General features: G+C 39.6%; 1 protein-coding gene across 1 annotated transcript in view; it reads left to right on the forward strand.

Annotated features, from left to right (window-relative positions):
- The window catches only part of TGFBR3 (transforming growth factor beta receptor 3), a 106,877-nt gene extending 80,750 nt beyond the window's left edge, over window positions 1-26,127 (forward strand). Inside the window, exons 8-17 of the mRNA XM_054285662.1 lie at window positions 3,669-3,858; window positions 5,053-5,369; window positions 6,024-6,173; window positions 7,949-8,080; window positions 8,329-8,496; window positions 11,120-11,419; window positions 11,885-12,005; window positions 16,000-16,035; window positions 18,026-18,133; window positions 24,296-26,127. Of these exons, the coding sequence (XP_054141637.1) occupies window positions 3,669-3,858; window positions 5,053-5,369; window positions 6,024-6,173; window positions 7,949-8,080; window positions 8,329-8,496; window positions 11,120-11,419; window positions 11,885-12,005; window positions 16,000-16,035; window positions 18,026-18,133; window positions 24,296-24,414 (1,641 nt within the window). The 3' untranslated portion in view covers window positions 24,415-26,127. The remainder of the gene's footprint in view (window positions 1-3,668; window positions 3,859-5,052; window positions 5,370-6,023; window positions 6,174-7,948; window positions 8,081-8,328; window positions 8,497-11,119; window positions 11,420-11,884; window positions 12,006-15,999; window positions 16,036-18,025; window positions 18,134-24,295) is intronic.
- Window positions 26,128-27,171: the final 1,044 nt, after the last annotated feature.

Here is a 27,171-nt window from a genome sequence, read left to right on the forward strand (position 1 = left end):
TCCAGTTCTTGGTATTTATAGCCATTTTCCTTTGCTTAGTTGCTTTCTGCTTGTAATCTGTGCAGAGGAAATTCTGGCAGAATACAAAGGCTAATTGATCTAAATCTCCCAAGAAAATAGATTACTAAGGATTTCATAGTAGCTTTGGAGAGTGAAGGGAATTAAAGGAAAGCTAATTTTGGTGTTGCTCAGAAAATTTAATGGAAAAATTATCTAGGGTGGATGATGAAGTTCCCTCTTGACCCCTGACACATTTATCTTACAGACAGGAGAGGATGTTCTGGTCATTCTGTAGGTCTGAAATAGTCCTTAAAGAGAAAGGTCAAGTTTGGTTGTTGAGGATTACCACTCTTGTAAGCAGAATGACGGAAAACAAGGCTTGACTTCAAAGTTTCATCCTAGGTTATGACATAAAATTCACCACTGTATATTTGGGCATATATGGATCTACTCTCACAGGACAGAATTGTGCTTTAGTTCACACCATGCTAGGAAACAGCTCACGTGGTGTATTTCATGTCCATAAAGCTGTCACTTTGTGGATGGTCAATTTTCACAAGACAATTTCTACAGGTTTTTAAAATTTCTAAAATGCTGCATTTGAATATAGAAAAGCAGACTGCTTAAAAAACTTTATTTTTAGACTTCTTCTTTATTAGTTATTGATAATATAAGTAAAAAGTATAATTAAAAGTAGTTTCTGTAATGAGTGGCAGAAAGTAATATTTTATTTAGATTAACGAAAAGAGAAAGTAATACATTAAATTCATACGGAAATTTCAGTATTTAAAAGACTTTGGATTCATGTTAGGATTTTCAGTAACTAGTTTACTACTTCATTTATATAGATGTTTCATTTTCTGAATATATGTTTATTTTCCTTTATTTAGAGGGGGTAAGGGAGGGAACTAAACTCCCCCATGTCATTAAAAAGCCTGTAAATCCAGCATTTAGCATCTTTTCATATCTCTATTAAGCTGAATGCCTTTCCAAGCCCAAATTTAGACAATGCATAAAAACATTACTAAGCAATTAGGTAATGTTTCACAATGTTCTTTTTATTAGTTGAAGCAGTTCCATGCACTTCAATTTTCCTAACTTCTTGCCCTCACTACGAATTAGAATTGTCTTGAGGGGATTGGCAAGCTGAGAGGGGAAGGTTAGTGGTAAGCTGCCTCAAACCCAGTGCTGTAAGTTACTGAGGTCCAAGTTCACAGACAAAAAATGAGAAAGATGTTTTAAGTCATACAGCTCATCTCCCAGCTTGCTGTGTCTTTTGGAACTCTGCAAGGGGATGGACACAAACCCAAGGAAAATGGGAGTACTTTAGGTAAATCAATTGCACTTGATGTGTGTGCAGTGCTTTCTTCTGGGCTGTGTTTAACTCCTGTGTGCAGTCCTTACATGCAGGGCTTGTGTGGTTCTGTGCTTGTACACTGCTGTTCACATTGCTTCCTTTGCAGCTGCTGTCCCTCTGCAAAGCTGGGAGCTGTGCAGTGAAGCTCCAGAAAGAAAATAAGTTTATGGGCAAGGAGTAGAGAGGTGCAATGCACAGAACAAACCCTTGAGGGTTTCAGAAGCCTGGAGGGATGGTTGCTTACCTGAAATGGTGTCTGTTCTGACAGACAGCTGGGGGCTCAGATTGCCTGGTTTCAGTCACTGTGTGTGAGGCAGGGGAGGCAAGTGAAGGGAGGTCTATTCCTGCCAGCCCTCGTTCTTGCTTTTGTTTCAGTGGGGCAATGCAAGACTGAACATTTACAGGCTCACTGTGGAGTGGAGGGGTGGAAACAAGCCCTGGAATTGTTCAGGTGCCAGCTAGGACAGTAAAGTTCTGAGATAATATTTGTTCAGCTGTCTCCTTGTGACAGAAAAGTAAAGAGATGCAGCAAAGTTGGGTTAGCATAATAACTCCTACCAGTCAAAGCTGTGTGGTAATATGAAAATACATGATCAGTTGTGTCCAGTTTTGCACCTTGTTGAAGATCAAAGATTAGTTGATCCCAAAGAGTCATGAGGCATTAAAATTAGGATACCTGTTGCTCCATTTTTCTTCTTATCTTCAGTGACCTTTGCTGAGCATTGATAACTGCTCTGGTAACAGTATCCTCAAACCAGGTGCTCTGTACTTAGTTATCTTTAACTTCAGTTGTGAAGCCCCAAGTGTTTAAAGGCTGCAGAACTGGGTCCTTAGGAAGAAATGAGGGAGGGAGCTAAAGGTACATTATGCCATTCTATCAGGGCTCTCTGCATGCTTTATTCACTTCTTAGTTCAATAACTCACTTTGATGTCAGGTAGGGAAGTACAGCTGAGCCCTCTGACCTGTGTAGCATGTCCATAGGAGCACTAAGAGAGATCTCCCTAGTCAATCTTCTGGTGTTCCAGAGTGAAAGATTTAAGATTTGTTCACATTGAGGAAAAACCAGTGGGGATGAAAAGAAGATGCAGTCTATATGATGGAGAAGGTAATCAAGCATGGTAATGAAGGTGTTTGTGGAACATTCCATGGTATCAGCTGCATTAGAAAGTGCATTTCAATCACATTGCAGGAATGACTGAAAAGTGGGTCATCATGCCTTTGCTGCTGTATCTATGTTCAGCTTGTTCTGCAGCCATTGATGTGATTGTTACAGTGATAATAGTAATGCTATAACTGTAAGAATAAATATATATGTATTCAGCTTTGGTGTGAATGAATACATGTTAACGATGTCAAGCTGCTGAATACATGTTTGTGTAATACGAGTGAATATTTTCAAACTGCCTCTCTAACAGTGAGAGATACTTGTTATATTTCTTTGATTTGCCCGTTGGGACAAAAAAATTTGAAATTTCACAAAACATTTACAGGAAAATGAAAATTAAGTTGTTGTATGGCTCATTTATTCATTTAATAATTTAGCATGTTCATTCATAAGGTCAGCATGTGCATTTATGAGTTTGCTGTATTGATGTATTTGTGTAAAATTTGCATTGTTAATTAATTTTAAAATCTTTTCATTTACAGAAAGTAAATGTTTTTTATGTAGTCTGGCCATGCATAAATGTGCATGCTCTCACTTACTGCTCTGTTGAGTGTTTAGTTCAATTGTGTTTAACAAACTCTACTTTGGAGAAGGCACACAGCATTTCTAGGGTGAAGCTCATTTCAGACACAGCCTGTCCTTGGTGCCAGCTGACTTACAGCATTAGCTGCTATCAGCTCTGCTTCATGAGCATGCTTTTTGCCTTTTTCAGTAATGCTCATTTGAACAAAGGTTTTCCTTTATCCAGCTTAAGTCATGCTCTAATCCAAGAAATTAAGAGACATTTGAAAATTCATTTGTCATCTTGAGTTCAGGAGTAATTTCAGATCAGTTTTGAAGCAAGTATGGCCTTATACAAAAGGCTGTAAATATGTCTCTGTCTCGGTTAGGGATGAACAGTTTCTGATTGCCTTGATTTACTGTACTCCAGGCAGAGGCTGAGAGGAAGCAGGGAGTTCTTTTCCATCTGTGCAGCTGTTATGTGCTTAAGGTGGCAGGGTTTGCTTTATTTCCCAGGTGTCCTCAGTTTGCTGTTACTTAGTAGTTTAAAACAGAATAAAAGACCAAGGTTCAATCAGTGTCACTATTCCATTGTAATTATCCTTAAGTGGTAAATAAAAAACCAGGTTTTTCTTTATTTACAGACATCAAATAGTATTGGTTTTGGAAAAGAAACAGAACGATCCATGACTATGAGTAAATCAGTTATACCTGACCTTCCCTCATCACATGAGAGTTTGATCAAGTGGGCTTATGAGCATAATTACAGTCCAGTTATTTCCTACACAAAAGCACCTGTTGCTAACAGATTTCATCTGCAACTTGAAGATATAGGTAAGTTTGAAGATGAACTTTTAGCATACAGAAAAAGCATATCTTGTGTTTTTAGGAATACAGTTACTTAAATGATATTTTTTCAGTTTTGAAGCTTTGGTTTTGGCTATTGCACTTCCTTTACTGCTTGTCATTAAGAATGCTGGTAATATCTATGCATGATGGTTGCCAGTAATAATCTGTGGCTTTTTGATTAGAAAAGTTCAGGCAAAGTTGTGATATTTCCTGAAATTTGGTGAAATTAAATGTTTATAGTTTATCCAATGCCCAAGACTTCATAGCTGATGGTACCCAGTGTTCACTGAAATAGATATCAGCAACTGGATATCTTGTTAGTTGATAAATCCAGCTTTGATTTTTTTTTTAGTGTGTTTTTTTCCAAAAGTATGAGCATAGTGTTTCCTTGAGACGATTAAATAAACATTGAAACTGTTTACAGACATGAGTGGCTTACCAAAAAAGTCTGAGCAAACAGAATAAATACAACTATTGAAAAAGGAATGGGTATTTGGCCAAAGTAATTGCTGATGTGTGTCCATTGAAGCTAGCAGAGTAGCATCTGTTTTCTCACTAATTCTGAGTTTCAACCACTAAAACTATTGGTTTACAATTTTGATAAAGCTATGTTCACATTCATGTCATCAATTGCACTCTCATGGGCTCTGTCCTCAGCAGTCACGTGTATAAGCTGAGATATAGTTTCCTCATTTACTCACTCTAAAGTTAACTCTTATTTAGCTTCATTCTGCTTATATAAGTAGTTTCACAACAGTAGTGACTGAATTTCTGATGGACCAGGTAGTGGAAGAATTTCACCTAATGATTTGCACTTAGGCTCTTTCAGCAGTACCAAAATATTATATTTGATGAATGTGATGTTTCTTTTATCTTGCTGGATCTTTTACATATAATAGGTCCACTCATCAAAAGTTTATTTTCAGCTCTTGGTGAGAGACATTTCTGACAGGGGTTAAGTACACCAAGATTAGATGCCTCAGTAACAACTAAACTCTTATTTGTAGGAGTTGTGACTGCCTACCTGACAAGTGCAAAGATGCTGCTTTTAATGGCCTTAGGAGCTCCCTTTATGAATAATCTTTTTTTTGTATGGAAGTTATTAGTTCAGGATAGTTTTTCAGAAAAATATCTACCAAACTAATGTGGATTTGTTTGGTTTTGTGTTTTTTTTTTTAGAAGAGATGAATGATGAAGAAGACCATTCCCTTCCTCCAGAGCTGACAGAATTGCTGGGTGCTAACCCACTGCCAGTTCCAAAGAATACTGATGGCCTGACTTTTCCATTTCACATTAACAGAGGAAGACATGACACAGTGGGAGAAGAAATCTTCCCATCCAGGCATTCAGTAGATGCATTAATAAATCATGACTTCGGGCATTCCCTCTCAAAACACAAAGAACCTGAAGAAGTTCAGGGCAGTGCTGATATGGCCCTGTCAATAAAGTGTGATGACAAAGTTATGACAGTAGCTGTAGAAAAAGATTCTCTACAGGTTGGTATAACATCTTATTCTCAGAACTGGGGAGGCTTTTTTGGACAGCCCATTTTATTTGCATTTTGATTGAAAAAATAAACATTCAAAGTCCTATAGCCATCACCACATAACCCCCCCAAAATAGTTTAGTGAGGAAACTATACTGTGGATCTTCCTTGCCATAACTCAGGATAGTGTTTTCTCTTCCCAGCAATCTGGTGGTTTTTAGAGGGATTTCTGATTGAAGGTGTGCATGGTTGGTTTTCAAAAAATTACAGTACTCAACCATTAGTCTGAGTTTTTAATTTCCAAAGAAGCTGCTTTTGGGAGCAGTGTGAGACCTAAACAGATGTAAAGATCTGTCTTTACCATCTACCAGCTGATAGGTTGCTTGTGTCCATTTGTATTGTGGAAAAGAGCCTGAAACGGCATTTTAGCTCATTTCAGTACAAACAGAGTCAGCATTATTAATCAGCAGATTAATAATGAACCTGTTGTTTCCATTTTTTCCATGTTACATTTATTCCTTGCGTGCCATGTGTGCGAGCATTTTGAGAGTGCCCTTGCCTGGCTGTCAGCACAATGAGCTTCCCTTGCAGCAGCCAGGCAGTGCTGAGCTGCATTCAGAGGAGCCCAGTGCTGCTCAGCCCTGACAAAGCTCCTTTGTTCCAGGCCGGCGGCCACGCCCGCACCGAGCTCTCGCTGCTGGACCACTCCTGCAAAGCCAGCATGAACGGCACCCACTTCATCCTGGAGTCCTCACTCAACAAGTGCGGCACTCGGACAGCGTACATCTTCAACAAGATTGTCTATTTTAACTCTGTGAGTACTCACAAAGAGCATCCACCCTCTGTACTGCACATTGTAGTAGTACAGGGAAGCCATTGCAGTTAGCTTTAGTCTTAGCAAAAGGGAGGCATCCTGATCCTTCCTGCCTAGCTCAGTTGCAGCCACAGTCCCTGTATTCAAGGAGGTAGGAAGGCTGCATATTCAGTATGCTCCAGTGGTCAGATAGTATCCCAAAGGAAAACAGAGGAGTTGGAGTTAAATACATTTTACAACATAGCTGCTCTTTGGGGACCATCTGTACCAGTCTGGGAGAAGTTGCACTGGTGTTCCCTGTGCAGCTTTGATCATCCATACATAAACAGTAATACATTGCTGTAAAGAGAAATAGGAGTGAAGTTTTGTAATTGCACAGAGCACTACCTTTAAATTCATACCCTGAATTAAGTGAAGTCTTTCTTCTAAAATTGTGTGTGAAAAAAAGGCTTTTAAAATGTGAGGCAACGACATTATTTTTACATGCTTTTCTCTTACAATTTGAATTTATATTTTTTTAGCAGTTGCTATACGTAATGAAGGGACTCTTGAGTACTTGTATATGAGTGATGATACAAAGGAGCCCAGTTAGGTTGTAATCAACTGCTTCCAGATTGGCTCAGCTTATGAGCCAGAGTACAGTGCAGATATTCTGGGTTCAAAAGTAATGACACTTTTCTCTCGCTGAGCTTTCCAGTACATAGGAGTAATTTTGGCAAATGATGGAAAGCCTGTGGTCCAACCCAAACACAGCTCAGGCAATCTGATCTGACCTTGCCTGGTTAAAACTGTTCTGTGCTGGGGAGTCAGTAGCACCTAACTTTAGAAATAGTCCCAAACCAAGACAGAATCTTCAGCAAATGACAGAAGAGCACGGGTCTGGAGATAAACACTCTCATGGTCCCTGTATTCTATTATGGCCCAAATTAAAGTGGTTATTTGCCTCCTCTCCTTTCTCCATCATGTCTTTTAATAGTCCTGGCTATAAACTTGAACTCCCAATGAGGTATGGGATTGTTCAGAATTTGGGAGCGTTTCTCCTAAAATGCAGACACCCTGCAGTGGAGTGTCAAAGGGTGTGCCTATGTCATTTTTTAGCAGTTGCTCTAAGTCTAAGAAAACAAAGTTGAAATCCTGAGAGGGAAGAAACTAGCTGAGAAGCTGCAAGCATAAAGAGGCAGAATGCAGAACACTGGAAAACATAACTATAAATTTCCAGGTGAAGAAATGAAGACGTATGAAAAGGATGATTAAAAAAAAAAAAAGGATGAGAGAATTCAGTGAAAAAAGTGGGAGGAAAATGAGGAAGTAATATTATGGTTTTGGGTGTACATGTCTGAAGAAAAATTGCTGATGACAGAAGAGAAAATTCTGTAGTGACTCTAACATTTTTAGTGATTTTTTTACAAGTACACAAAGGAGAACTGATAGTAGCAAAGTATCACTTTAGAAAGCCATTTCTTTTTTCAGTGTTGGCTATAGAAATACTAGAAATAGAATGGAAATGCTGGGCTGCTCATTCAGACACCAACACCCAGACTGGTGTCCTTCTTCACTGGCTCTGAAATCTGGAAAAAAAACTCAGGCATTCTTTAATTATAAGCTGCATATCCTACATGCTCAGCACAAGGCTGTTCAAGACATGCTTTCACCGTTTGCTTAGCTGGTGCTCTTCTTGTGGCCTTTGCATTGTTCTGAAGAGAGCAAAAAATAACAAGCATGAGAGTGCTGGGTTATCACCTAATCTAATTTGTTTGCAATCCCTCTCTGTGCAGATTGTCATTCAGCTATCAGCACCAGCTGAAGGCAGTGGCTTTGAAGATGAGGACATGGAATCAGGTGATAATGGATTTCCAGGGGATGCTGATGAGGGAGAGGTGCCTTTCTCCAGCTGGCCTGAAATAGCGGTATGTTACCCTCGGTTTTGCACCTGGCAATGAACAAATACCTACTGTAATAGGCCTTTCACATGAATTATAGTAATTGTCTAGAAATTCATTTGTCTTTTAACACATTTCTTCTCACTACTGTTTCTCATGACCCTGTTGAAGATTTGCACTAAGTAGATGTAGCGTGGGTGGGCCTATATTGTACATAAGAAATGTGTCCCACCACTCCTGACTCGCGATGTTACTGTATTTTTTTCTCATTTTAGTTTAACTGCACACTGCACCAGCCAGAGGATGACAAAGGCATTTTCTGGCCTCCTGAACCTCACATCACAAATGTCACCTTCAACATGGATCTGTACAAAACAGATTTATTCCTTGCTCCCTCCCAAGGACTCTTCTCTGTTGGCAAGAATGGGCCAGTATATGTAGAGGTAACAAACTGAAAACGACTTCAAATTAGCAGAAGGGTTTTGCAAGGCTGTGCAACTGAGCCAAATCTGTTCTTGTCAGTTGAAAGGTTTTGTTGGGCAGCTGTTTCAGGCCTCTCTGATGCCTGCAGAGAACAGAAACTGAGGGATAAGAAGTAGGACAATATTTTGGGTAAAAAACCCAAAGGATTCTTGCAAAATGGATGAATTTAACTTAATAGATAGATTGGTGATTCTTTCTAAATCTACTTTTCCATACCAAACTTTAATATGGTTTCTGAACTTGTGCTCTGAACTGGCATGTCCTGATGGATTCATTTTATTGTGTGTGTCTGAACCTTGTCTGAAAGATGTAGTAGACATGCAAAAAATTATTACAAATGTGTGTCTTTCATATGCTAGTGTTCTCAGGTTACACAGTCAATACAAATTGTGGTCTCTCTCCAGTCTGCTTAAAAACATCAGTTATAATCCTTTTGAATGCTGCCACATAAGAGATCTAGCAGATTTAGGTAAATAACACTGAAACAAAATCAACAGCTGGGTACCTTTGACTTCGGGTATGTTTTGCACAATATTTCCATGTGTTGCTGAGTTGCTTATGAAATCTGTGGAATTGGTGTGGAGTTTCACACCAATACAGTCAGTATTTTTAAAGATAGCTATGTGAACAGAATTTTGGATTTTCAAACAGTGGTAGCCATTAATAAATGCACCTTTGGCAATGAAGAAGTATTGCCAGTTTCTAGGCAAGTGAATCATAAGGTGTGAGCTATGGGGTTGTAAGACCAGGAAAAAGCAGCAGTGCTGTGCTGTGTTTCTCTTGCCCAAGTCAGTTCTTTGGGAACCCATGTTGCACATGATAAGCACAGTGACCCATTTGGTACAGTTTTCTTCATTATTTCAGTGTCCTTTCTCATTTATTTTTTCTCTACCCAGTGGAAAGTACTTAAGACAGCTAAAGCAAAAATAAAGTCTGTTACACTCAGTTAAGAATATTTTTATAACAAACACTTAAAACCATCCACTTCCTTCACTGATCTGGGATGAATCCCCCTGACTCTGAGCCTGCTGGAGCTGTTTATTCAGACAGATGTTCTGATTTCTTCATCACCTTTCCTGGCAAAAGCCTTTTTATTCTGTTTTTCTTGCTTGCACAGTGGAAAACATATCAGTTTTGAACTTCAGTGACTCCATTTTTTAAGATGACTCTGGGGTTTTTTCCCTCTTTTTTGTTTCTCTTTTGCATTTGTTACTAAGAAAAATATTTTTGGGTTTTGATAAATACATATTTGGTAAAAATTCTATATCTCCGTTGTCCTTGTTTGGTAAGGAGTTTTTTTTTGTTTGAATCTTTTGGATTCTGGAATTTTATTCTTTCTTCTCTGCTGTTGTTTTCTTACCATGTTTTGATCTTCCATCTTCCTCCTGTGTTTCTTTTCTTTCCTTGAGATATCATTCATCTTTTTATTTAATTAACTGTAGTATGCCTGTCCTACTTTCCATAATCTATTTCTTAATTAGTTTACACCATCAGCTTGTTTCCTGTCAGTATCTGTGGCTGACTTTTGTTCATCCATCTTTATTTCTGTTCTTTTTAGAAGATAATCTTTCTTGCTTAGATGCTTCAGCACATTCCTTCATCTCTAATTTGATTGCTGCTCACATAAGGGAGAGAAAAAAGGAGAAATGCTTTTATTCACAGCAAAACTCCTAGCATCCAGAAATTACTGCACAGACCACACAATTTGGCAGGCTCTTCCTTAAAGATACATGCAGCACATATGGATTAAATATGCATATAAGGCACATTTCTTCTAAGAAGATTTCTTGTGGAACTGTTTCATTGGGCAGTGTTAATGGTTGGATAAATGCTTCTGTTGCTTATTAAGAGCAACATGCCTCATTTGTTACAAGTTCCATTTATTTTTTCCTTTGAATTATTCTGTAGCATTTATTGTCTGCATTCCAATCCAGCTGAGCAACATCAGGGCACTGGAGGCTTTCAGTCTTAATTATTTTTCATAAAAGAATATGAATTTCAAACTTACAATAAGCTAAAAGGATCCTTTCAGAAGAAATGTCGGCTTTTTAGGAGGCTCCCTCACCCCCTCCAGCCCAGGAATGCCACCCACACATCAGACCATGACCTCCTCTCTGCCTTTGCATTCCTCTCTTGGCTGGGGGTGGATTCTCTGTTGTGTCTGTTGCTTTTTTTTTTTTTTTCCCTATTTTCATTATAATTTTGAACAGATACAAAACCATAGAATTAGTGATTGATTTGCATACAGGTCTGTTATAGCCTGTGTGTCTAAGGGAGGCAGTGCCATCTCAGGTGGCAGACACAGACATTACTGTGTGTCTTATCTGGGGGGGGTTCATCTGCTTTTAGAAAGATAAGGGATTGCTGTATTTATGCATGGTTATGCTATTAAACAGCTGCTGGTTTTGAAACCACAGATTTTCTGTCTCTCAGTTTGACAGTTTATCCTTAACATTTAGCCTTCAAAATACTTCAGATTGGAAATGGCACTGGAAAACTGCTTAAAAAATTGTTGAAAATATTAATGAAATGTGAACTAAAAATGTCATTTCTGAGATCTTACTGTCTCTTTCTTTAATGCAGGTGTCTGTGACTAAAGCTGACAGATCGTTGGGCTTTGCTATTCAAACGTGCTTTATTTCCCCGTTTTCAAATCCAGATAGAATGTCTGACTATACCATTATAGAAAACATTTGTCCTAAAGATGAATCTGTTAAATTCTACAGTATTGAGAAAAAGAATTTTCCAATACCACATGCACAGAAGGATAGAAAAAGATTTAGCTTTGTGTTCAAACCGATGTTCAACATCTCACTGCTCTTTCTTCACTGCGAGCTGACTTTGTGTACAAATAAAGACAAAGATACTCAAGGACTTCCAAAGGTCAGTAATTAATGTAATTTATCAAAACTTCTGATTTAGATAAAACCAGTGTATTTTTTCATCTGAACTCTGAAGGTAATACATAGTTTTCTGTGGAATTGTCTAATGAACATGATATCTCTAGGCTCAGAGTTTTAGTAGATAAGAGTTATTATACTGTGCATTTTGACTACATAATTTGCAGTTGCTGCTTAAATTTCTTTAGGTGGCTACAAATAGAAATTGCTTTTTATTGCACAAGTGGTTCAAGTTTATCTTTTCAATGCATATCCAAAGCACAAACAATGTAAGCTTTAATTTCCAAAGACATGCACCATGTTAGATAATACTGTAATCTCATTGCTACAAAAGATAAGGTTGTTTGGAGGTTCTCATTTTTTGGTAAATTGTGTAGGGTAAACTGATTATGAGGCAGCTGTGCCACTGGCAGATGGGTGACTCTGACCTCTGTTCTTTGCACTCCAGTGCATTCCTCCTGATGAAGCTTGCACCTCTCTCAATGTGGATATGATCCTGGCCATGATGCACAACAAGAAAACTTTCACCAAGCCCCTTGTTGTAATAACACATGAAGGAAAACAAGAAGGTATAAAAATGAGCTTGACCTGTTTAATAATGCTATATATATATAGAATATTGTGTAACATAGAGTCACTTGAAATGAGGGAGCATGTGACACTGTATAATCTTGTGCTGGTGCTTTGTCTGTAAGATGTTACTTGTTAGGACATTTCCCTGGCAGCAGTCATCAGGCCAAGTCACAGCCATTTTTTAATCATGTTACTGTTCTCTGGACGTGTGGGTTTGCTGAACATTGAGAGAGGAATACTCAAAGTAGTACAGAATAACATGGGTTTTGGAAGTATGAATGTAGCAGTAGCATTTGGAGCAATTTCTTGTTGCCCAGAGATCAAAGGCAGTCCTGTGCTCCCTGCTGTGTCCTTTTATTTATTGTGCTTGTAAATATCAATTTATGAATAATAGCAATAGAATCACAAAGTATTGAGGATCTTAAAGCCTGACAAGTTTGTAAGGCAAAGAGGTGGCCCCTGGAGACTCACTACATTCTTGGAACTATGAAGAGCAAAGGATAGTATGCACAAAGGGGCTCCACTTTAGTGGGACTTGTTTGATTATGTAATCTGTCTTGGCAAAAAAAAAAGAGTGTGGTTAGTAACTGGTTGAAGGAGTTGGAGAGGCTGAAGGTTGGCATTATGAGATAATGCAAAACAACATGATGGGACCTTATTCTAGTTTAAGAATATGCCCTGTGAGTGATGAGAAGTAAGAACTGTTCTCAGTTTCATTTAATTAATCAGTTTTTCTTAGTAGATCACTCTGACAAGAGCATCAGTCATGTTTTGATGCAGTCCTGGAAGAAAATATGTTCATTTATCTTTTATTTTTGTATTTGCATTGACATTTCATAAGAAGCTTCAGTGGCTTCCCATACACATCAAAATCTTCCAGTGGTGTCCAAAGGCTGTTTGACCTCTGGAATGCTTTTCAGGGAGCATCAAAAGGGTGGTGATCAGGAGTCATTTAATCTCTGTTTTACAGTGCATGCTGTTAGTCTTTGAACAATTTAAAGTTCAAATACAGCATTGCTAGGGGACATAGACAACAACTGTTTCTGTCTAACTCTGCAAGTCAGCTCATATTTAGTTCGGAGGGTTTTTAACAAAATTGTTAATACAGACCAAATCCAGTATGACTTAAAGTCAAGTATTTGATCTGTTGCTGTTACCATTAAAACTATGCTTTGGGCCTGATTCTGGACTCCCATTTTGCTCAGCTCTCATATTATTTCAATAGATTTTCTATTGGGAATGGGTAAATCCTGCAACTGAAATTCGTCTTTCACTAAACAGACTCGTACTTCAGCTCTCTTGTCCTTATGATGTGTGGAGCATTGTGCACAGCTCCCATCTCAGGCTCCACTCAGAATGTTGTCTTTGTCAGAGGCACAAGGTCTCAGTGTGCAAAGACAAGCTAAATTTATAAAGATTACTTACAGGACAACAGTGTGATAGAGTATTTTGTTGCATTGTGGGTGATTTGGTATAATTGTAGGACTCTTGGTGGAAATCTCCCCAGCATATCCCAGCTTTCAGACAAAATACAAAGTGGCACATGAACAATGTAGCTTTGTTGGTATGCAGTTCTGCAGTGAATCAAAACCTCTTTCTTAAAGCCAAATGCCATTGTTGGCCAATACATGAACATAAGATTTGGAGAAGAAATTATATCACATTAATGAACAGGAGAATTTACCTCCCAGAGGTAAATTTTCTTTGATGTAAACAGAACCAGCTTTTACTATTTCAAACCACTCTATGTGAGGTACTGCCCCTGGTTCTCCTTATCAAGCCACATGTGAAAGTCATGGGCTTGACATTTCAAAAGTCAGAACAAACTGGTCATTGCAAAGGTGGTTTTTTTTTTTATTCAGACAAGCTTATAACTGTCATTGCCTCTATTAGAAATCACAATGCTATATCTGAAAGAGAATTTGCAGTAGATCCCAATGGAGATGATTAAAACCTAACTCCATGCCACATACATTCCCTTTGCATTCCTGCATTTCCCCATGCTCTGTCCCACTGCCATGAAAGGCACATGGATGGCCATTTATATGGTAGGAAATACATGTTCTGTTGAAATAATCTACCAGTGTTGTTCAGATTTTTGCTAAGTGTGGAAACTTTAGATTATTATTTCTACACCAAAACCAGACAGGTCATAGAAAGAAGGTCAAAAGGATAATTAACAAGTGCCTCTATCCTACAAAGATATAGGAAATGTTGATAATTCTAAAGGCTGGCAGCCCTTGTTTTTAAATTAGATGGTTTTTGTAGACCTCAGTGATTCTCACTGAGTTGCTCTGAGCAAATCACAATAAAACACATTTAAGAACTGGATGTCTGAAGAGAATTGATAATGAGCTACACAGCTTATCATTAGCTGATTTCATTTTCTCTGTGGAGAGGCCAGTGATAGAAATAGTATGGAAAATTCATTTTCCCCTCAGCTCAGAAGGCATTTTCTTGGCACTTGGGATATGCCAGTGGAGTGTTTGGACAATCTGACAGTGCCTTTACCCATGTTTGTACTTTACAGTTTCAGTCCAGCCTTCCTTGCAGATCTTACATTGTTATATTGTTGCTGTTATGAGCACTTGATAACTTTGCGGATTATTTGTGCATATACTACCCCACACACCCTCTGTCCTCACCTGTTTCCTACTACTGTTCCACCTGTTTTGGACCATCTGCCAAAAGGGATCTGCAAGAGATACTCGTGTGTTAGAACAAGACACAATAACACAGTTTAAGGATAAAATGCTTTTTGGGTTTTGTAGGCACATGTCTCTCAGGGCCTAATGGTCTAAAGGATATTGCTGGAAGTTTGGTGCTGCCATCTGGGTTTTAGAAGTTAGAAGCATAGTCTTATTTAAGAACACTTTAAATAAATGAATATATTTATTTTCAGTATTATTGGGCTGTTATGCTTGCATTGAAATGAATCAAACTATATTTTCCATTTGCTGAAGATACAAAACCAAGTACTGAAATACAGTCTTATCAAATCCTTCTGCATCTGTTGCACTGATCACACTCAGATATGCCAGAATATAAATGAAATCCCTGAGTTGCTGGGCAATCCAGAATCAAGCTGCAGCTAACCAAACAGGTCCCTGAAGCCAGAATCTCTAGCTCTTCTGCTTGAAGTGGCATTCTTGGAGAACGATAAGAGAGGGTAGTTAAGAAAAAGGAGGGGAAATTCTTCATTTTTTAAACATTTACTTATCTCTTTCTGTTATGGGGTGATATCTTTATCACTAGGATGATGATATTTGATATTCTTGCCTAAAATAATATCTTTGATCTTTGAACAATACCTATGAACTTTTATTTCTTATATATAAATTTTTTAACTTCCCCCTCCCCCTGAAATAAACAACAAAAAGGAAGAACAAACAAACAAACAAAAAAAAAACAAAAACACCAAACCCACGCAACTTAGAACTTCCAAGACTGAATACTATGTAGGACTCAGGAAAATGGATGAATCAACGCATATTCATGCAATTTGGACAAAGCAGTATGTATTGTGCTATAAAACTCACTATTTTATGAGTGTGTGATTTTGTGTGAGTGTGTGATTCAGTGCTGGTATGTCATGATTAGTAAGAGGTCAGATGAATGTAATCACCTTAACACAATCTTTGTTCCTTCACAATCTGTGAAATTTAGGAGTTCCACAGAGGGGTAACCAGAGTTACTGTGGGTCATGCCTGATGACATCTGATTTGGGAAAGGTTGCAGTGTATTTGCCAGCAAAATATACAGTGCATGAACTATACTGTAGATAGAGTCCCTTGAGGAATAATTAATATATGAAAAGAATTTTTCTGAGATGAGTGAGATTACTGAATTTGGTCTGCTTTTATTGAAATTCATGGTTTGTTAAAATTACAGGTAATGCCTTTCTGTCAGATCAGAACCTGCATAGTTTGTAGGCTGCATGTGGAACTCTATCTGATTGATGTTTTGTGCATTTTCTTTGTTTTAAATTAGATCCGTCCCTTCCAAAGCCAAACGTGAGACAGCCACGTAAGTAACTCTTAAAACAATCTCTTTTCATCCTTACACGTTTATCTACAAAGCATTTGATAAGTTAAGAAAATTCTCTTCAAGCTTTCTGAGTGTGTGCATGTTTAATTCAGAGACAGAACAGAATTCTGGCTGTATTGTTGATTGAGAGGTTCCCATCCGTGTTCAGGGGAGGACTTTGACCTTTTGTGTATGTGAAAATCAGGTTTGGGGAAACACCACTGAGAGTCTCAGCCCTAGAAGTTCATGTGTTGGTGTGTGTGTGTTACTTCCCCCCTCTGCTGAGGCCCCTGCTTCCCAAGAGCAGAGTTAGAGCAGCAGTGCCATCCCTCAGAGCTTCTGTGCCCTACCTGTGTCCTGTTTGAGCCTCACTCCTGTCCTGCACCACAGCCCCAGGTGCTCCAGCACCAGCACGTACAGGCCATGCTTAGATGAGATCACTGCCTTGATATGGATTCATTTCTTTGGTTTCCATGTTATCTTGGTGTACTGAATGAATTAGGGTTCATTAGTGACCCAGAAGAGGAGAGAAGCAGCACTAGAAGAAAATAAACAGGAAGGTGCAGATGATGTGTAGCCAAAAGCAAGAATGAATGGAGAAAAGGGAGATTTAAAGAGCAGTGCAAAGAAGGTTTTTCTTCTGCTCCTGTCCCTGTGTCTTCAAGACTAAACTTGGTCAAAATAGCAAAGGTGGTGAGCAATTATGCTTCTGCCACTTCTCCATGCAACTTTCTTCTCTCCACTGTGTTTCCTCATAAGAGGAGAGGACACTGACTGGTGCCTGGTGGAAAAAACTGTTGAGTATAGTCTGTTGTGTTTGCATTTGAATGACTAGAAGTAGCCAAAGGAACCAGAAAAAGTCTCATAGAAAAAATGAAAGAAAAACCTTCTAAGACACTATCTGTGAGGTGTTGTATATGCAAACTAGGTCACAAATACCCAGGAATGGGTCCTGAAGGCCCTTGCCAACAGGAGCTGCTGGAGAAGCCTTTTGTCAAAAGAGGATGAGGGATGTCCTTAGGGGCATCTACTGGATGCAGGATGAGTAAAGTGAGGGTGTTGGTTGTGTCCTGAGAACTGAAAATTCCACTGAAGGATCCTACTAAGATCCAGTCAGCTCATTTCCTGGCCAGCATAGTCAGTAAAATGTTATTCCTTGGACTAAGCAATTTTTTGCACTGGGAGATATTAAAAATACTAAAACTAGAAATCAGTTTTTTAAGAAGAAATTTCCCTAAAAGATTGCAGAATGATTATTAAATTTTTTAGTATTTCTAATTATCAAAAATAAAAACACAGAGGCCAAAAATATTTCTGTTTGGATGATTAACACTGGAGAACAATACCTCCAGGAACCAAATGCTGTTACCCTTGAAATGGTCCTACAAAAGGGCCTCTCCCCTAGAAAGTGATTTACGTGTGTGTGCTTCTATTTTTGTGATCTGGAATTAATTTCAGTTATTGAAAGTGTTGCCAAATGTGAAAAACAATTGTTTCTATTTATGTTTTCGCTGACTTTTTGCTGGCATCTCTTTCCTCTTAACAGCAGTTCCGTTCTCCACCTAGATTTCATACTGAACTTGAGGAGATGTAGGGGAAAGTTTGTCTGAATGTTAGGCCCTTTAAATGAAAAGCATTTCTGCCAAACATTTCAGCCTTTTTAAAACGCACTTTAAAGATAAATGAATACTTAATTGAAAGCAAGTTATTAACAGTCAACCAAAAATGCTTAGTTTTTGCAACATTTTCCAGACTTGGGTGTGCTGAGATGGAGTTTTACTTTGTGATGTGGAAAAGTTGGTTGGACTGAAGCCACTCTGAAAGCATCACTTTCATTTCCTTGATGCAAATCTGCGAGTCTGTTTCTCAAAGCGGTGCTTAGTTAACTATGAAATTTCAAAAAGCTCTTCCATGCAAGCGTGGGGGTGAATTTCTGTGGGATTTCTGCCTGTGAAATAAGCAGTGCCTGTGTGTGTGTTTCCCTGAGCAGCGGTGCTGTACGGGCTGGACACGCTGACGGTGGTGGGCATCGCCTTCGCCGCGTTCGTCATCGGAGCCCTGCTGACTGGAGCGCTCTGGTTCATCTACTCGCGCACAGGTACCGCGGCCCCCTGCACGGGAGGGAGCCACCACGGCTCATCCTAGCCTCTTTCACTGCCTTGCTCTCTCTTCTTACTCAGGAACTTGCCAGCAGCTCCTCCCATCAGCCTCTATTGCACATCAGCCCAATGATACCCGCCCTTCCCTAAAGGGAGATGTTACGTGTTACGGTTTAAAATTTGCTTAAATAATTTTAAACACAAGTCTTGGAAACTCACCTGGGACATGAGTAAAACTGAGTATTCCTGGCTTGTGTGTCATCATTAGTAACATCCCTGTATTTCGAATTTATGTAATATTTCAGTTAATGGATCCCTTTTGGTTCCCATACTACTTTGGAATTATTTTTTTTTACAGTTATTACATTAGGCTGATGTGTACAAGACATGGGCCAAATGGTTAAGAGAATGCTTTATCTGAACAGATATATTCTGAGTATAACCAGACTTGGAAATTTTTCTTGGGCCTTGATTGGAATTTTGCCACAATTATTTACTCCATTCTTCAACTACTATTTTCAATTGCTAGAAGTCACATGTAATCTTAATTGTGTGCAACCAAATACTTAGGAATGTGTCTGAATTAGTGCAGCCTCTAAAAACAGATAATTTTCCAGTGTCTCAGAATTTTTTCCCATGCTAAACTAAATTATCAAAAATGTAATACTGTATTGAATGAAGAGGGCATTTGGGGAGCTTTCTGTTGCATGACCCAGGCAAAGACTGGACACTGGTGGAGCCTTGATTTCCAGCAGGGGACCTTGGCTGCTTGTGGGTTGTGGGGTATCTCAGGATCCTTAGAGTATTCTGGGCTCCCAGCTACTTCCACTTTTGACCTCATGAGACCCTATCAAGATCTGGGAGGTGGGAAAAATGTGAGGTCAATTACTCCAAGCCTGTGCAGCTCTAGAGCACTGAAATTTGCCTGTAGCCCACTGCAGGGTTTTTTTTTCTGGCGTCTGAAACCTCATGGAAGCTATTTAGGAGTGAGAATTCTGGCCCTGTTGGGTCACAGCTTCTGTAAATATTATGACCTGGAAGCTTATGTTAATTTGGAAATCAAAACTATGGCATTTTTTCCAGTTGGCAGTGCAACAATTTTTGTATAAGCAGTTTAATACTTCTCAGTGTATCAGCTGTGTATGAAACTTGTTTGGAACTGAAGCAAACATGGAAAATTTAAAGGTTGTGATAATATGTATAAATTGTATAATTCTGTCTCATATAAGTACTGAAACATTGTGGAAGAAAAGTAAGTGCTATTTCAGTGAGTAAGTGGGAAGTTAAGTAATTCCCATATCAGTAACCTTTATTAACAAAAAAAAAAATTAACTAATTGTTAAATTAATATCTTTTGCTGCTGCATTTGTTGAAGTTCAGTCTGTATTCACACACAGAACCATCTATAGACATGTTGTGTGTCAGTAGTCAAGGAACAGTGGGAAGCCAACAGGATAAATCCTTCAGCAACAGTAGAACTTGGAGCAATCCCATTAAAAGAATTATATTAGTGAAGGACATCAGTCATGGTGACCACATAAAAGTAGTGGAGAGGGCAGCTGCTCTGGCTTTGTGCTTGAGAGATGTAAATAAGTGGAGAAAAAGGTCACACAAAAAGTAGTAAATGAATATAAGAAAGAAAGGGGACACTGTAACTCACCAGATTAGAGAATCACAGAAATGATAAAAATTATCTAGGTGGTTTTCTGGTTCAGATTTTCAAAGGATTGTGAAAGTGCACCTATGTTCCTGTGCACATAATTTTTCTGTGCATAGCGTCTTGTATTTACAAAGCATAACTTGCAGCAAAGGGAGCAAAGGTTCTGGCAGGCACAGCCTCTTAGAGGCCAACTGCTGTGGCAGACAGGATAATCCAGCTGCAGTGGAAACATTTCAGAGCTCGCTGCAGGCTTTTATTGACTTGAGGAGGGGAAGAAAAAAAGATAATCCAAATTTCATCTACAAAGTGGCTGTCTTTTGCCATTAGAGAATTTATGCATTGCTGAATCGTGTTCTGAAATTGCATCTTTTTTTGTGAGCAGTACTGAGTTTCCAATATATGGTTTAGACAAAAGGTTGGAAAATATGAGTTCATTCTAGAGCTCTCTTTTGCTGATACTCAGAGCACAGATAAAAGCTACTGCTGGTAGAGAATGGCAGCTTGGGATGTGTGAAATAAGTTATTTTTGTTGCTGTAGTGCTATGTGCAATGCAGCAAAAGCCCACCTTTTTGCCAGCAGTAAGATTTGCTGATACAATTTTATTAGTGTGTCTCTGCTGCTAACAAAGAAGGTGTTATGTGAATGAGCTCTTTTGTTTGTCTTGATAGGCCATTAGCATTAAAACCTCAAGCAGGTCATAGCAGAAAGGAACCACAAAATAGGTAGAATTTCATCTCCAGATATTGAGCAAGGATTGTTGTCATGTAGGGCTTTTGCAAATTTCAGTCATGAAAAATTTCTGCCAAAGCATCACAGCTGTGCATTAGAAAATTCTAGATTGTCTGAAGCAATTTGACATGGAATAGAGATGTCCTATGATAGACAGGTAGTAAAAGAAGAGAGAGGGAAAGCTAATATCAGAACAACAGAGGAGGAGTTTTAGCTGACTTGTCTGCAAAAAGACTCAGTACTTTTGATCCTTTCTCTAGTCAGTTAAAGGGCATGAAAGGTGTTGGTGCTGCCTGGAGAGCACCCAAGAACTAAGGGAAATACCAGACATGTGCCACAATTAACCTCATTTATTTAGGGGCCTTGTAAAGAAGCAAAAGTTTTGCAATGTGCATGAATGCAGATACTCTTCCTAATTTAACCATATGAATATGTATCAATGTAATACATGTCTTAGTAGGGTTCACTGAGTGTGTTTAGGAGAGACAGGCACAAGCCTGATTAGTTAATGTGACCATTAAACCTTGTAAAGTGTGTTACAGAAAACACCCGTCGCTGCCTTCTCCGAGGAAGTGCGCTTCCCTTCTTCGGGCTGTGCTGCAAATTAAGAGGATAAAGTGTTCCAAAATCTGAGAAGTTAAAAGTGTCTCTCCTCCCCCACTTCTCTCCCTTTTTTATGAGATCTGATTTAAAGTAAACTGACATAGCAACCAATTATATTTGGCAAATGGAGATAGAAAAGCAAACATTCAGACTTCCTGGACAGGGAGTACAACTGGCAGCTTTCCTAAGAGTGAATAATAAAGTGCGTGTTGTCGTGTTCAGATGGGTAAAAGCTTGTTTACTGTCAATAGATGAGATGTGTCCATTCTGAGCAGTTTTGGTTCAGTAACATGAGATACATGAAGCTGTTTACACGAAAAAGACAGATAGAGAATGCTTCTTCAATGATTGTTTAGATTTCTTTACGTCCTTTTCTTGAATACTCTTTTAAAAAAAGCTTTGCTACGGTTTAGCTAGGTGTTGAGGAAGTAAAATACAGGAAAAATCAGCAAGTCCAGATGTAGTTGCTAGACAGTGTGTTCATAACATTACTTTGATTTGGACTTTCTTTTTTCTTGACAACATTAAGAGAGAATTTGTTATTGTTCAAGAAGTGATTGTGGTGCATCAGAGCTGCTGATGTGCTCTAGAAATGAGGTGCTGCAGAGGCCATTGCAGTGGAAGGAAGGGGCCTTCCAAGCCAAACAGAAGGGAGGGTGCCTCCTAGGACACTTTCCAGAGGAGCCAGGAGAAGAGAGCGAGCCATTGGGTTTGCTGGGGACCGTGGCACTGCGCTTTCGCTTTACCATAACATAAAAGCAGCATGTGTTTGGCTTACAAATGAATTATGTTTAAATGCATGCAGATTGTGTTGATGTGCTGGGGCTGCCCAAAGCTGTGTAACCATGTGCTCTGTAGAACGGGTGACAGCAGAGCTGCAGGGGAGGCGCGGGCCGGGGGCCCTGCCGGGGGAGCCCCGCGGCCGCCCCTCCTCTGCCGCCCTCCCGAGCGGCTTCTGCGGCGGGGCTGCGGCTCTGCGGCCCCCTCGCTGCCTCCTGACGGCTGTCTCTTGTTTAGTTTCAATGAAAGGGAGTTTGCTTATCGCTGCCTTTATAAATATATCCTGTAGTACAAAAGGAAGGAAAACATGTACACAAACAACGGGAGGAGAAGGGAGCAAGTCGGGAGGGGAAGAAACATCCAAACAAGGCTTATGAAAGCCTGTGCAGCACGATGACACATACTTTGATTTGATGCTGTTTATTCTGGGGGGTTGCGAAGCCACTTCCAAAGCAAGTTAAAGCTGAAACTTGGTTTTTTTGCAGATGACTGGGGGTAGATTCTGACCCGCTGCCTGTGAGCAGAAATCCGTGGCTCGTGTATGAGCTACAATAGTTATTTCTTACACTGGGAAAAACAGATTCAAAATCTGCTCACTAGAGTAAAATGCTGGACCGAATGCTGAATTTAAAAACAAGATCTTCACATCTTTTTAAAAGTTTATTTGGCCTCCTGAGCAGTGTGGTTTAGTAGTTTAATTTGTTGTTTTTTCTGTCCTGTCCTGCCCCTTTTTTACTCCCCATTCCTAAACCAGTGGGGTGTAAGGGAAGAGCTGTGTGTTGTGGGGCTTTAAGTGCACTTCAGCTGTGGCTGTGGCTTGAGCTAGCAGCACATCTGCTGGGCTCCATTGCACAGAGCACTTGCAACCTCTGCTGTGAGAAATCCTCAGACCTCCCTTGTTTGTTCGCAGCACCTCTGAGTACTGAGCAGGCTGCAGGAGGATATTTTGTGGCCTGAGACACAAAGCGTTAAAGGCGCATTTCCTCTGCAGCCCTTCCGAGAAGCCGGGCTCTGGCAGCTGGGCAGCAGCACACAGGGCATGGGGATGTGCCAGAGCAGCTCCTGTGGGAGGAAGCTGGCTCGTCCTTGCTCTGTAACCCTCTGGATGCAGGCTGTGCCTCCGGCCTTCAGCCTGTCACTGAAGCAGTTACTGGGAAGTGGGATCTCTACCAAATCCTGAACATGGAAGAAAAATTGGAGTGTGCAGACCTGACCCATGGCATCAAGTTCTGGATAACATAGGATAATGTGGAGCAGGAGAGCTGTGTCACCATAAGCTCATGAGGCAGGAGATGTACTAGCCTCTGACTTTTCCTAATTGCTCTGCCCATGATTCCACAAATCATTTCCATCTTGCTGCTTTTCTGGGAAAGCAGCTATGCTGGTTCTGGCTGCCACAGCAGGTCTGCAGCTCAGGCAGCAGCAGTGTGACTGTTGCTGCACTGAGATCACAGGTTCGCTTGCTGGAGATGAGCTCAAGGGAGGGGGCAGCTACAGTGCACATTATATAAACTTAAGTCTTGCCATCTGTTTTGAAGAGACTATTTTGTAATATTGCTAAGGTTACAGACTTGAGCACTGTAACTTTAAAAATGCCACAGTTATGGTTTCCTATGTGGCCTTATTATGATCTTTGAGGCATTGCATGGCATAATTATTACTTTCGTGCTTAGTTGACAGCTGGATTTTTCCTTTCAGTCCCAGCCACAGGTGCAGAACGGTGTGAGGAGACTCCAAGTGCTTGACTTGGCAATATCAATAGCGAAGGGGTTGTTGAGACATGCTCTCACTACGGGTTTTAAGTGCTGCACATACTGTGTAACTATAGGAAAACTTCCTGCATGTTGTGTTAGGAGTAAATCAAGTCAAGCTTTCAGGATAGCCTGTTGTTTTTCTTCATGAAGAAAACTGGCTATGTCTCAGGATATGTGGTATCCAGCTGATGGAAGAAGATTGTTTTGAGCTACACTTTTAGTAAATATGCCGCTCTATAAACTGGCGTTAAAACTAAAGCCTACATTTCCTGGCCTTTTTCCTGGAAACAGCAAAGCTGTAAAGTGTCTGAGTTGTGTAATAGGATCCATCTTGAGTGACAGCTGACAACAGAAGATAGACAGTGTTGATCTTGGCAGTTTCCATCACTGCTTGTAAAATGCTCAAGGAAACAGCGCTGTTATTTTCCCCATGTGCACAGCCATGCTGAGGTGCCAAAGTCTGGTAACATTTTCAGAGATACTCCAATTAAGGTCTGTTACCCAATATGTTAATTGCATAAGAAAACAAACCACCAGAAGAGGAGGACTGGGAAGAAATGGGTTGTTGTTTTCTATGAGAACATTTTCAGTTTCCCTTCTCCTGACCCCACTTTTTCTCTTGCCTGTCCCTCAGGGGAGACAGCGGGAAGACAGCAGGTCCCTACATCGCCGCCAGCCTCCGAGAACAGCAGTGCAGCCCACAGCATTGGCAGCACACAGAGCACCCCCTGCTCCAGCAGCAGTGCCACCTAACCCAGGGACACAGCCAGGGAGCAGCACAGGACTGTGGGGACATTGGACAGCAGCTTCTGAACGTTGAAAGGATCGGTTTGGTTGTTTCTGGAAAAAATGAGGAGGGATTTTTCTATGGGGGGAAAAAAAAGACTGATTTTCTTTTGGGGAAGCCACTGTGTGTGTGAGTGTGTAAATGAGCACACAATGCATGAGTGAACACAGCCTGTTGGATCTTGTTAGCATGTTATGCTACATGTGACAAAGCTACTAATTTTACAGTACTGCAACCTGTTCTAGGGGTCTGTGGGCCCTCAATGTGAAATCTATGCCAGTTTGGAAAAATGCTGCTTTGTCTATATGATTTTTTCCTTTCCCTGAACCTTATCATTGACACAAGGTATTCATTAAGGGAATTCAGTCATAGAATCACAGAATGGTTTGGGTTGGAAGGGACCTTAAAGATCATCTAGTTCCAACCCTCTGCCCTGGGCAGAGACACTTTCCACTAGACCAGGTTGCTCAAGCCCCATCCAATGTGCCTTTGAATACTTCTAGAGATGGGATATCCACAACTTCTCTGGGCAACCTGTTCAGGTCCTCACCACCCTCACAGTAAAGAGTTTTTTCCTAATGTCTAATCTAAACCTCCCTATTTCAGTTTAAAGCCATTACTCCTTGTCCTATCACTACATAAGATAAGAACAAAGGTGAACTTAGGTCAAAGGATTTTTCTTTTTCTGAGCAAGAAAGCATCAATGTCAGATCTCCTTGGTAAATAACATTTTATTATTCAGCTACATTTAGCCTCTTTTGAATAATCTTTGTTTTTTCAGCTTACAGCTACAGCATCTCATTTGCTTTCCTGTTGTGTTTGCAGCTTCAGGTTTGTTCCAGGTATTTTTGTTATTATAGTCATTGATTTAGTAATTGGAAAAGAGCACACTCTAACATTCCCTCTCTTGTTTTACGGGCCAAAGCTCTTTTATAAGAGGTTTTTTGATCTGCTATATCAAAAACAGGCGCACACAAACATTAAAACAAAAATGGTCTTATGCACTAACATAGATGGGTGTGTACCTTTAATGGCAATGTCTTTATGCAAATAGATCTATATCAAGGTATACACAGCCTAACCACTTTACCAATTGGAAATTAGCACAGCATTCCTTCTATACATAAACATATAATCCATAAATAGATATATATAAAAAAAAGAAAAACTGTCTTTTCAGTTTATAACAGTAGATAGATGAGCTAAAAAAGTTGATTTGGTTCTAATCTTTTAGCTAGCCTAAATTCTCTTTAAAATAAGACATGGGTTTGAGGGCACAAGGAATGTACAATAGTGCCTGTTGTTTGCTATTCTCTGAAAATAGTTGTGCAGTTGTTTGTGTCAAACTGTTGCATGAATGTTATCATTGGATAGTCCCAAAGTAGTATCAGAATATGGAAATGGGAGAAGGGTACTAATTGTCACTATTTTTAGTGTCATTGCCTTATCTTCACCTTCAAATTGATGCAAAATGAAAAGCAGAAAAAGACACTTTTAACATGTAATTGTTTGACTGTTACTTGCCACTTTGTAATGTGTTCTACTGATCCTTCTTTGAGGAAGAGAGGGCATGGGTTTCCTCTAAGAATGAGATGAATAACTTTCATTAGTTGTAGTGAAGATTACCTGTGCTCTGCAAGAGAGGAAGGGACTTCATTACACTCGAGTGATAGTCTGCTCTGAAGTCTGAGCTGCAGATTTCTTACTGATTCTACACTTGTGCCTTGCTGATGCCAGGATAGTCCAAGTGCAACATATGCAAAGATTTAAGTGCCAGGATCAGGCAGAGTGTTACTCACTTTAAATCAAATCTGTTACCAATCCTGCAAACCCCTCTGCAAGCGGGTAACTGCACACCTTGTCCTCACTATTGGAAGCACGTGCTGGACTCTGAACCAGGGCTGGTCTCGGTGTCACACATACAAAGATATTTGATGCTGCAGGCCTGGTGATGTGGACAGGGTGCCATGAAAGTGTGGTTACCCCTGCAGAAGGGTGTGCAGGGTGGCTCTGCTCTGAGCCGTGGGGAGGATGAATGTGCTGCCTGTGTGGTTGAAAAGAAAGCGCTTTGCCTAACCTTCAGCAGAATGTATTGTTAAAGCATATTCTATGTGTAAAGTCTTTAAAGATGTCTTCAAAGAAGACTAGAGTCTTTAACTTCAATCATAGCTATATTTTACTACATTAAATTTCTGTATAAAGATATATTTAAATGTTTTAGATAAATGTAAGTTACTCTATATGAAATGTTTAATTTCAATTACTGTGAAATTTACATATTTTGTAAATTCCTTTCCCCATTTTAACCCTTTCCTTCCCCAGATATTTTATTAAGTAGTTTCTCATAGGAAGTATTAGATTTGGTTGTTGGGATGGACAGGTTGAAAAATTCTGTGTGAAATAGATAATTGTATATTTTTGAGAGAAACATGCTGCATTATCAATCATTTTATCAAAACTTTAATCTAATTTTAGAATAATTTACAGATTTATATATACCATTGGATAAACCAAAAATATATAAAGGTCAAAGATTTGATTTGTTGACTTGTGTGTGAAATTCAGTTTAAATTAACTGAACGTGGTGTACTCAGCTATTTAATTCAGCAGTTTTAATAGAACTGAGTTAATTGTCTGTTGGAGTTTACCAAAATGGCACATGATTGCTTAGCAGATGGAAGAGTCATTTCTGCTTCAATAAAGAGAGAGAACCAAACCCAAAC

The sequence above is a fragment of the Melozone crissalis genome, unplaced genomic scaffold (assembly GCF_028551555.1).
Source record: "Melozone crissalis strain CALT ecotype California unplaced genomic scaffold, PUWL_Pcris_2 ptg000045l_1, whole genome shotgun sequence".
NCBI lineage: Eukaryota > Metazoa > Chordata > Aves > Passeriformes > Passerellidae > Melozone > Melozone crissalis.